Genomic DNA, 12,181 nt, shown 5'->3' with positions numbered 1-12,181 from the left:
GTTCAGCTTAATTGAGGTCTGGTGGGGTGTGTGTGAGTGTGTGTCTGTATGGGGGTCCATGTAGACAACTAGACATTCTGATCCCTCAGAAGTGCACTCCACCTCCAGCCAAGGAGACTCACAATTGGCCCCTGAGGGCAGGTCTGAGCAGCAGATAGAAGGCCCCACAGTAGGCCGCTGACCACCAAGCGTCGGATAGAGCAACAGATCGCAAATCATCTGACCCATGGCTCCTTCAGGTTCCAAGGGAGCAAACAGTGTGTTTACAGTTGTATAAAAAAAACGCTAAATATATCCTCCCTTTCCCTGTGCAGATGACTAGGTGTTATTTTTCACTGGTGAAACGCGTGGAAGCAGAATCTTTACGGCCAAACCAGCAGGTGTGCTTAAAACCACAGAGAATAATCAGTTAGACTAAACTAAAGACTATGATGAAACACAAAAGAACAAATGACTTAGTGCGCAATGTACAGTGTATATAGTGGCCCCGAAATCTTGGACACTTAAAAATGGATTAATCTTACTGCTTTCGATAACAAATTATCAAACCAAGCGACATTTGCAAAAACAAATTACGCCAGACCTTTTCTCAGAGCCTCTTCTGGTGATTGCATTTAACTAACTGGACTCAGGGACATTTTAACTGGATTTATGTAGTAGTTCTCCTCAAGTTTCCACAGATGTAGCCCATCACATTAACTAGGAACATACTGAAAGTGTCCAAAAGCTTCGCAACTTAAAGCAATAAGCAATGAGATGCTGTGTGGTACAGTGATTTTAATCACAGGAAAGGGTAAAAAAAAAAAAAAAGACTGTTCAAATCAATTAATACTTTTATTCAACAAGGATGCATTTAATCGATCAAAAGTGACAGTAAAGAGATTTACAGTTTAATGTTACAAAAGATTTCCATTCCAAATAAATGCTCCACTTTTGAACTTCCCATTTAAAGAATCCCGAAAAATGCATCAAAAAAAAAAAATTAAGCAGCATAACAGTTTTCTTTTCAACATTGATTATAATAAGAAATGTTCCTTGAGAACCAAATTAGCATAGTAGAATCATTCCCGAATGATATGACACTGAAGACTTGAGTAATGGCTGCTGAAAATTCAGCTGTGGCACCACAAGTATACATGTATATTACACTTTACAATCGAAAATATTTTTTTAATTATTATTTTAATATATTTAAATATATGTATCACTGTATTTTTCATCAAATAAATGCATCCTTGGTGAACAAGGTTCATCAAAAACATGAAAAAAAAAATCTTACTGCCCCAAAACCATCAATGTTCAATAGACTGTAATTTAGGTCATTATTTAGCTTTAGCAAATTTATCTGAATATTACAAGTGTTTACAACATTTACATTCTGCTTGTGAAATGTGCCTGTGCTGTATTTCTTAAATGAATGTCATTAGGTTTGATACATTGTGTTCAAATAATTTTTGGTGCCACTGTCCATTTGGTCTTGCTATAAAAAACAAATGATAACTCTGAACTCGAAAATAACCACTGGAATGAAAAAAAACTATATTATTAAATCATTCAGGAAAAAATCATTATAGTCAAAAAATATGAAATTAGTAATGTTCACAGCATCACAATGAAGCAAAAAGCGTAAACACGTCCTATTTCTTCTGAGAAGGCATTATGTTTAATGTAATTTGCATTTTTTGCATTTAGCAGATGCTTTTATCTGAAGACTTGCATTGTATTAAACTATCATTTCATACATTTCCTGAGAATCAAACCCAAGACCTAGGCGTTGCTAGCACCATGCTCTAATGTTTGAGTTACATGAATGTAATGATAACTTTTTTTTTTTTTTTACTTTTTGTCAGATGTTTTTAGTACAAACACCACGCTTTTATGTTTGTGGCATAATTATCATAAGTCATGGCGCCACCCTATTTTGTTTACATTTCACTGTGACGTATGACCGACTGGAACGCTTTGAGGTCGGAAGTGGGGAATTTCAACTCTAGTCTTCCCACCCTTGACTTAGTCTGGAACTCGCCACAATCCCACCAGCTTTTCAGCAAAATACAAAAGAGTTCTTTTGAGCATCAATTTGAGCTCTTTGGACTCATGAATATGCTGTGGGTTCATGTGGTTTGGACAGCTGACCTTCACGGAACACGGCCTACATAACTGTACATGTCCAAGGCTGTTAGAAGTAGATTAAACATACCTGAAAATTCTAACTAACACAGAAGCCTTCTTTGAACTCGGTGTCACCCTTGAGCTATAAGTTATTAAAGTCATTTTAAGGCAATTAATATACAGGACATGATTCCCCATTACTGCTTGATTTCTCTTCTAGGCGGTACTCCATTACAGTCACCTCTCTTTCTCCTTGGTCGAGCCCACTGCCCACGGTCTGCAAATTAATTTTGTCCAAATTATTTAACATGTCTCACGGCTCACCTCACAGTTTATTCTTATTAGCCAATGCGAGGGGAATTATCTCAGCAAGCTCGTGATATCTGGGTCTTTCCATGTCAACACACCATTAAAAGCATACAAGACATCTCCTGAGTTTTCTACTGGATGTTAGTTGAAGTGAACGCAAGCTTACACCATGGGAAAATATTGGTTTGTGTCGCAGAAACCCAATAACGGCCTGGCCTATTTTTTAAATCTTGAGTGGTATAAACTCATGAGAACCGCTCCGAGAATGCAGTTGTTCAGCGAGGCAACCTGCACTCTGTCCCGTACAGAGATTTATATGGGAAGCTGTCAGAAAGGCTAACCAAAACACGCAACATGTGGATGTGGGCATTAATTCAAACTACCATCATAACATGCTCATCACAGCAGTGATTCTGCAAGGAACTGTCCTACTTTCTACTCTCCAGATGCTAGAAGATTCTGCACATCGTTGATCACGTCCAAACTACATAAACATCCTTATGGATACCACATTTGCTGCAATAACTTTCAGCTTAGTTAACATTGTTTTCAGACAAAACAATCCTCTGAATGATGTGTGAGTGGAAAATAAATGGCACAATATCAAAACCACATCAACATTTGCAGAACTTACTCTGTTGGTTTAAACAATGGTTTACTCCCCAGTCTCAACAACAGCCCGTTGTCCGTCACCGTGCCTTTTCTGAGAAGAAACTTCTCAGCTAAATCAAACCCTGTAAACAAGAGAAGAAAAAGACAAACATACATTACATTTATGCATTCGCCAGACACTTTTATCCAAAGCAACTTACAGTGCATTGTGTAAACATTTTGGGAATTGAAAACATGACTTTAGCGCTGTTACCTCCATGTTCTGCTAAAGGAACAACATTAGCTCTAGGCTAAAGAGATTTTCAGTAAATGTTGTCCTGTTGAACACACATGTGGGGTCTTTTATGTGGAATGATTAGTATTAGCAAGGCAACACTATTGTTATTTCTCAAAAATGTTGGTTTGGGGCTTGTTCTAAACGTCTGCAATTAGTACAGCCTCCATTCAAACTGTTTTGTAGGTGATTTTTTTAATACACTTCATACATACTTTCAAACTAAAGTTTGACAATCTCCTAGTGTCTGACTGAATTAGCACTGACAGCAATTAACATTCAAATCTAACCTACATTGATGATGGCATTGTGGTATTTGCATATCAAATTGTGATTTTCCTTGCATTACCTTGCATTCATTTGTATATTAAATAGTGATTGGTATTTTCTTTCTTGCTATCTATTTAACTATTAACACTACAGTGCAAAAGCTTGGGATTTATTTATTTTTTATTAATATTTACTCAGTAAGGATGCATTAAATTGATCAAAAGTGACAATTGAAAAAAAGTTATATTTAAATGATTCTATTTCAAATAACTGCCGTTCTTTTGAACATCCTATTCATCAAATAATCCTGAGAAATTGTATCACGGTTTCCACAAAAATCTCAAGCAGCACTACTGTTTTCATCACTGATAAAAACAAGAAATGTTTCTTGAGCAAATGAGCATAGAATGATTTCTAAAGGATCATGTGACACTAAAGACTAAGGTATGGGCTGCTGAAAATTCAGCTTTGCAATCACAGGAATAAATTACATTTTAAAATATTTGACAATACAAAACAGTTATTTTAAACTGTAATAATATTTCACAATTTTACGGTTATTACTATATTTTTGATCAAATAAATGCAGCCTTGGTGAGCATAAGAGATATTCAAAAAACATTTAAAAGCATCTTAACCCCAAACTTTTGATAGGGTATATCCATCTTTACACCTTTCATCTGTAAAGTTGCAAAGACTAAAGTCTCAAATCCAAAGAGATATTCTTTATAAAAGTTAAGAGTCAGCCACACCTACCTAAAACGGCTCGTTCTAACACGCCCCCACATATCTACATCACTATGTGGGAAGATTTGCATAACACCGCCCAAATGTTCACGCAAAGAAAGAAGGTGTAACTTTTATTCTCGCTGTAGTATTGTTGTTGCCGCCGCTGCCATGTCGTGAAGGCGCTGTGTGCTTCGTTGTGAAAGCGAAACTACTTTGTTTGGCCTTCCAAAAGAGGACGATATCCGCTTCGTCATGCCTGGAGCTGATCCGTGCTGGTCGCTGAGGAAATACTTCAACTTTGCGCTGTGGATCACCGGATCGGCTTTCACCGTGGACGAAGCGGAGTCCAGCCCGGGGTCGTCACATGTGGTTGCTACAGGCATCACAATATGGTAAGGGACGTAACATTTCCGTCACACGCTTGAGGAATTCGGCCAATCACAACGCACTGGATAGCTGGCCAATCAGAGCACACCTCGCTTTTTCAGACCGATGAGCTTTGTAAAAATTGACGCGTTTCAGAAAGGCGGGGCATAGAGGAGAAACAATAATGTACAGTATGTGGAAAATAATGTGTTTTTTGAACCTTAAACCGCATAAACATTTCATTACACCAAATACACAAAATAATGTTATTTTTAGCAGCATCATATGACCCCTTTAAAAACCCAACTTACCTACAACTTTGACAGTATTCTTTAGCTGGCTTGCAAGAACTGGCATTTCCTTCAGGAAATGCAAAATTAGCTGTATAAATTGCTCTGTCAGCTTCAGCCATGTGCAACATTAGGGATGTTTTAAACAGCCAGTTTGATGTTTAACAGCACTGCGTGAGGACAAGCTGGGCTTGATTTCTATTTGTATATACAGTATTCTTTGTTTGTACCTGTGAATTCTCTGTGAATGTTCACATTGGTATGCCACTTCTCTTCCAGCTTCATGGGTGGACATGTATGATCTGCAGAGGAAAGGAATATTATGTGTTAATGAAGCAACTGAATTGATTTTTAAAAATGGGTAATGTTTTAGCTTATTCAGTATAGAGAAGACCACAGCTTGTGTCACACTTTTTACTCCACTGAATAAGGGTAGGTTTGTTTTTGAAAATCAATTTTCATATAGTCACGTACCTTAAAGTCTTTACTACAAAAAAGCCATTTCAACAGTTATTGCCCAAGAAAAGTTCACTAAACTTTTTGTCACAAAGGGAATCTGCCATTAAACAGCCTATCCCCTTGATGCATCAAATACTGTTTCCAGGTCCAAGCTTCCACTCCACTTTCAAATGAGAGTAATACTTTGAGACTATTCATTTTAGCACGCCTTTAAGCTAAGCTTTTTTTTTTTTTTTAAATGTGGTGTACGCTACAGTCGCCAGGTTCACAGCATCCTGGACACCAATATTTTATATACATAAAGCATGAATAAATGTTTGTCTAACTAAAATGTTGGTATGGGGATAAAGGTTAGAATCATGATTTTTCAGTAGTACTATAGCACACTGTGAGTGTACTGTATAGAAGAGTTTTTTGTTTGCTTTTGGGATCTGATGAAGCATTTGGACCTGGAAACTGTGACACATAACTTCAAGCGCATAGAGTACAACTGCGCCCATCCAATTTTTTCAGCACATTTGTTCCGGAAATATTCTAAGAAAGTGATGAACCAAACCATCCAGCTACAAGGTGAATCAGAACATTAAACATTTTAATTTGAAGCAAAAAGACAACAGGTATAAGTTTGTGTATGGTTTTAATCAGTGTTCGAACTATACCGTGGACTTTGGGGGAGCCGACTTGTTTTTTTATGGGGGGGTTCATGCGCTTGTTTACAATGGGCTTACAATGACTTACAAAGATACATAACAGCTACAAGTGTATGCACTACTTGCTTTATGCAAGCACTATATAGGATAAATCACTGTACAGGATTTACCCTTTTATACAAATTGATAGGTGAAACAACAAACAGCCACCCACAAATGGTCTATAAACAAAGCATCAGGCTGTCTTTGAGTTCACATGAACAACGGTTAAAGTTACTCGTCGTCAGGCTACAGAAGAATACCATAATTCCTCCGTTCAGTTAGGCCTAAGACATCGAGAGTCACGCAGACCTATAACAACCCAGCCACAACATATAATTGCGAATAACATGCCTTACCTTAACACAGAATCGACAACAGAGTCCAACGTTTATATTTTGGGGCAATATTTTGGGTTAACATGTACTAAACATGAGTGGAATTTGCACCGCAGCGCCCCCACACCTTGATGCTCATGACAAGAATAGCATGTATAGTTATCTTTATTGAAGTGAATTAGGTTTAAATCACCGGCGTCATGCATGAATGAATGATATTTTTTGCAATTTTACACATAATAATCCATGATGATCACATTACACAAAACTGAAATTGCACGTCAAAATAACACATTGTCAATATTTTTTGAGACCCCCCAAAATTTCACAAATCACGTTTTCAGGGGAGCCCATGTCTTATTAAGGGGAGCCGAGCTCCCCCTAGCTACCCTGTAGTTCGCACCCTGGTTTTAATGAGGGAAAGAAATACAATCACCTGAAGCATTGTGAACAACAGTCAGAATACAAACGATAGATAAAACTATAGATTTAAAGATTATGTATATAGAAACAATATATTTGACATTTATTGCAAAACATGCATATTTATATACAAATATTTAAGTAGTTTCAGAGCGTAGAAAGTATTACATAATTTGCATAGCTTTTGGCATGCTAGTTTCAATTCTCTGAGTGGTGGAGCATTTTTGTATTTTTTCACCAGAAATTATGCCGTTATAAATTAACAAAAAATAAGTTAAAACAATACAGGCTGATGGCTTCAGCGAAAGCCTATACCATTAATTAACAACCTTGTAACTCACTAGTTCGGTCTTTAACAGTTTATAAGTTGTAGTTAAAAATCAAATCCCCTATAGAGAAAATTTATAGGATTTTTACTTCCAAAACCCAACTGTTGCACTTTATTATAGTCTTTTCAGCAAAAACTAAATCAGCAATACAATTATGAAAAAGCAAAATGATCAAATTTAACATCCAGAAACATCAAATCATTGTTTTGGTTGACAGATGTAGTAAATTAATAAACTGTATAAAAATTAATTTTAAGGCAAATGTGACAACTTGCCCCAATCTGATATTTAAAACACTTATTTGTTTGCCGTGACAACACAATTCAAAATTTCAGTAAAAATCCACCTCAATTAATAGAAACAACTTTAAACTTATAATATCAAGCAAAAATGACAGAAATTGTTATAACACTGGATGAAAACAAATAATGGTTTTATTTCATAAAAAGCCTACTAGTTACTGAGATCCCAGTGAAACAACAAGCCCCAGTCTCCCCTGCCATGACATTTGCAGCCCGATATTTCTGAAGGATGAATTCTGCTTCATCAACAACAATTATCCCCCCACTAAAAAAAAAGGATGCTCACACAGACACAAATGCAAAAACACACAAACATATCTACATTCACAGCCGAACACCCGCACAGCATTAACAGGAAATTCCAAAAATCAGCACAATCTGCTGGCAAACTGCCGACTCTTAAGGAGATGGGACACATGCTGCAAATCCTCTCTAAATCTCTTCCTGGATGTCACGCTCGCACAGTGGATCACAGGAGATAGCAATTCACTCAGCTGGCAAAAATATTGCTTGCCTGTCCTCTTGTTCAGAGGACTCTCATTCGTGGGCATTTAGACTGTGCAATAATATTCCTTAATCGCCTCAGGTTAATCTGAATGGGGCCAATAAAGCAATTCTATCGGACACATAACACCAGAGCAGATGTGTCCTGGTGCCTTCTGGCCAATGCCACCCAGGTCAAGGGCTTGACGCCATGTCCTCGCGAGCAGGAATTTCAAATAGCTGTGCAAGAGTCCCTGCTTCTTAAAGGAGGGCGCGACGTCTTTCGTCACAAACAATTCATTTGCATACAAGGATTCCAAACAAGAAAGCTAAAACAGAGCGCTAATTAAAGGTGACGACAGCGGCGCTCTGCACCAGAGCAGTGAAGTCACCATTGACCTCTCGCGCGGAGACAAACAAGGCTCGAAAAACCAAACAGATGTAATCACTTCTAATCAAACCTTTTGTAAACGGACAAGAATAAGCAAACATCTTGGTGCGGACCTTTTGGTGACAGCATACATACCTATTCTCTCATTCACTGTCATTCCTGAAGTAAAAGGAATGGAATTTACGATCCACAGGAAAACGGTCCATCTGAGACAGTGAATCATGTCGTCTTTGGCTCATAAGAAAGGGCCCCTTGAAAACCTAGAAATAGAAAACAACGTCACTTTTACAACTCTTTGATGCTCTTCTGGGTAACACAACACCACTTGCTACTGTCTGAATGATGACTGATTGCACTGACTTCACAATTCAGTTACTTTTTAATATGTTTTACTCATAAACAACTGATTTAAACTAACTTTAGCGCCGTCCTATATTCAAGAACACTCAATATCAAATGAAGACGGTCTACTCAATCTAATAGAACATGTAGGAAAATATCATGTTTTGTAAAATCCGTCTAGCGCTTCAATTATGTGGTGAAACATCTTAAAGCAAAATGTCAAGTGTGACATTTCACTCCTCAGAATAAACTCCAGGGCAGAGTAAGTTTCCAGCATGAGGTGCTTCTGGGGACCCAGTGCCAGATTCCTGTAAACCAATATGATCCGTTACCCACCGCTGACTGTTGTTATTGAGCTCTTAAGTAACAGGGCAAACAAATTGCGCTAAATAATTAAACACTAATGCTATGGAGTTTTGAAACACATGCAGTTTTGTAGGCTACAATCATTAGTGCATCTCTGCATATAATCATGTGGTAAATTGGTTTGTTGTGAACTTCAAACTCAAGTTCAAAGTTTGAACTTTCAAATGAACATCAAAAAGTAATATATTAATTTGTTTTTAAGATCTCTAATTAAGGCTAAATAAAAAAATCAGGTTTTGTAAATAGAATATAGTATTGCATGGTTGTTATTACAATGTCAGGTAGTGACTGAACACTTTCCACCCACTTAAAAATTTATTTTGAAGTCAAATCAAAGCAATTTCAACCAGCAGTCATGAGTTCATTGCACTTTTAACCCACTGTTAAAGGCTTTATTGATTAATAAAAGCAAGTTGAAAATCTGAAAACTCATATCAAGCAAAAATTAAATTTTGTTGTACAAACTGATGGAAGCAAATAATGCTATTCTCCAATCACACATGCTAATTCTAATAGTATTATGTGGAATATTTGTACTTTTTAAGCATGACATTTTACTCAAGATTAAGTGTACTTAAAGTGGTCAAAGACAACACTTCGCTTTCTTCATACACATTTAAACTTAAAAACTTGATTATGAAAAGTTAATCTGCACGTTGTCAACTAATCATATCGTAAAAACACAGTTATCTAAATTAAAGAAGCGGTATATAATTTTATCTATGTATTCGATGTGAAGCTAAAACCTGAGTGTTCAATATTTGATATCAGCATATTAATCCATCAATAACAGTGCTAAAACACCTTCAGTAGCTGGTCCCCATTGACTTCCATAGTATGAAAAAAACACTATGAAAGTCAATGGGGACCATAAACTTAAGGTGAACTATCCCTTTAAATATAATATAACCAAAAGCGCTCCTTAAAACTTGACTAGCAATAAACAACAATAAAACACAACATGGCCTCATTAGTGTGCTTAAAAAGCATACCTGCAAATATTTAATTTCTACATTTGCTTACCAAATGTGTCATGTACATAGTCAAGAGCTACTGTTTACTGCAATTTCTCCGATGATAAATCAGCAATGCTAAACATTCAATCTCTCTCTCTCTCTTTCTCAAGTACACGTACGCCGACAGCACAGGACCCACACACAGTGGCGTGTTCAACTCAGATGACAACAAACATGATCATTAAAAAATGACACCGCAACACATACTCTGCAAAAACACCTACAAAGTCACAGCAACCAAGACAGATGAACACCGGCTACTTACATTTGCTGAGAAAGTTTATTATTCCAGCGTAAACACAGCAAAAGCAAATCCTGTTTGGCTAATTAGCGCATTTTAAGCAGCTGTGGGTCCAAAGCACACTTGCAAATAAAAGTGAGAATGAAAGCTCGTGTAGGAACCGTGTCCTTATTTGTCGCACTGCCTGACCCTCCCTCCCACTCATTAGAGCAGCACACATCAGGACGGACAGGACACTCTGAGGGGCTCCCTGTGGAACACGCTACAGTACAGTACACAGGGTACTTGACCAATAGCAGGGGTACTAACTTTTCTTTCAAGTTAGAGGACAAAATATACATATAAAGATAAACTTCATATAAAAAGAAGGAACATGTATTTTGTCTATATATATATATATATATATATATATATGTGTGTGTGTCTATATACTTTAGTAAATATGATATTATTAATAATATGAATATAATATTATAATGTAAATATTAAAATATTATGCTGACTACCTCATTAAATATTTCTCAGGATGGGTAAGTTGATTCATAGCACATACTATTAAAGTCTTAAATTAAAAAATATTTAGCTAGTGAAACCATTTTTGATACACAAAACACAAACATTCCTAAGCCAACAGAAAAATTAGCTGGGGTTTTAGCTGACAAATATTTTAACTAAATGTAAAAACTTTGAGGGGGTTTTGTGTCATATTTGAGTCTTGTCTTTTATTTCTGAAGTGCATATCGTTTTTATTTTGTATATTGCACTGTATAAATAATAAATCTGTAAAATAACTGCTTATTACTGGGGTATTATCCACACATTTCCGTTAACTCTAAAACACAGTGCAGTGCAGTGTAAAATTCAAAATACAGATAAAACACCTGTAAAAAATGAATACAGACAATTCTTCCAAATTACAGTACATTGTGCCCTATTTTTATGGCTATTTTTATTTTATTTTTGCATGCAATGTCTTGTCTGTTCACTTTTTGAATGTGTTTTTTAAATGTTTTTCACTCTATACATGCCACAATTTTTTTAAATACAAATATTATAGAATTATTATTAAATAAACGTAAAATAAAAATGATATGTATTTGAATAAATGATCTTTTGAGAGCATACACAATGCTTGCAACAAATAAATAAATAAAGCATAGGATTTGAGTCTAAATTGATTTTGAAATGCAACTAACACTACAAATCTCCAATATATATACCACAAATCTTCAATATATGGGAGATTTGTTGAGGTATTTGTGCTACGTGTTGCTCAAGATGTGAGTCTCTATAGAGTTATCTATATGTCTACAACATGTTTATTCCTCTAGACGCTTTCATATGAATCTAATACTTTTGAAAGCACTGTTCATTTGAAGCAGGGATTTGCAGCACATTGCGATATCTCACCTGACCATCTGACTCTTCTGACCACCACTTTTGTGTTTACACAAGGCTCTCAACACTGATGAATAATGAGATGCATTTTTAGGATTGTGTTTGTATTGGCCTTATTAGTATGTCTCCACATTACCATGCACCCCTAACCCAGCTGCTTTCAGAACAGCTGTTTCTCAGACAAGGAATCAATGAGACTTCTCAGCTGTGATTCACTTCAGGCTTGCATTTTTGCGACAATAGCATCACAATGTCCCTGTGTTCTTTTGAAGAATACCCCCCGAGAAACAACCACCTTAAGCCTGCTGATGGAAAGTTCAGCACTAGAACAACATGCAGAAAACATGCTGCCCATGCTGACCCAGAATCAAACTTCCCTGAGCAGATGCATCAGTATAAAAGATCAATGTCTGTTGTGCCTGTTCTCCTTGTAAGGATGATG

At 36.5% G+C, this 12,181-nt stretch overlaps 1 protein-coding gene across 1 annotated transcript in view; it reads right to left on the bottom strand.

Annotated features, from left to right (window-relative positions):
• Positions 1 to 10,465, bottom strand: part of LOC107664273 (collagen alpha-1(XIX) chain-like) — a 117,204-nt gene extending 106,739 nt beyond the window's left edge. Inside the window, exons 1-4 of the mRNA XM_016454799.1 lie at positions 10,366 to 10,465; positions 8,512 to 8,636; positions 5,193 to 5,264; positions 3,056 to 3,155 (exon numbers count right to left, since the gene is read on the bottom strand). Coding sequence (XP_016310285.1) covers positions 3,056 to 3,155; positions 5,193 to 5,264; positions 8,512 to 8,599 — 260 coding nt within the window. The 5' untranslated portion in view covers positions 8,600 to 8,636; positions 10,366 to 10,465. The remainder of the gene's footprint in view (positions 1 to 3,055; positions 3,156 to 5,192; positions 5,265 to 8,511; positions 8,637 to 10,365) is intronic.
• Between the last annotated feature and the right edge of the window lie 1,716 nt (positions 10,466 to 12,181).

The sequence above is a fragment of the Sinocyclocheilus anshuiensis genome, unplaced genomic scaffold (genome assembly GCF_001515605.1).
Source record: "Sinocyclocheilus anshuiensis isolate Anshui unplaced genomic scaffold, SAMN03320099.WGS_v1.1 scaffold425, whole genome shotgun sequence".
Lineage (NCBI taxonomy): Eukaryota > Metazoa > Chordata > Actinopteri > Cypriniformes > Cyprinidae > Sinocyclocheilus > Sinocyclocheilus anshuiensis.
This window is presented reverse-complemented; position numbering and strand designations above follow the sequence as displayed.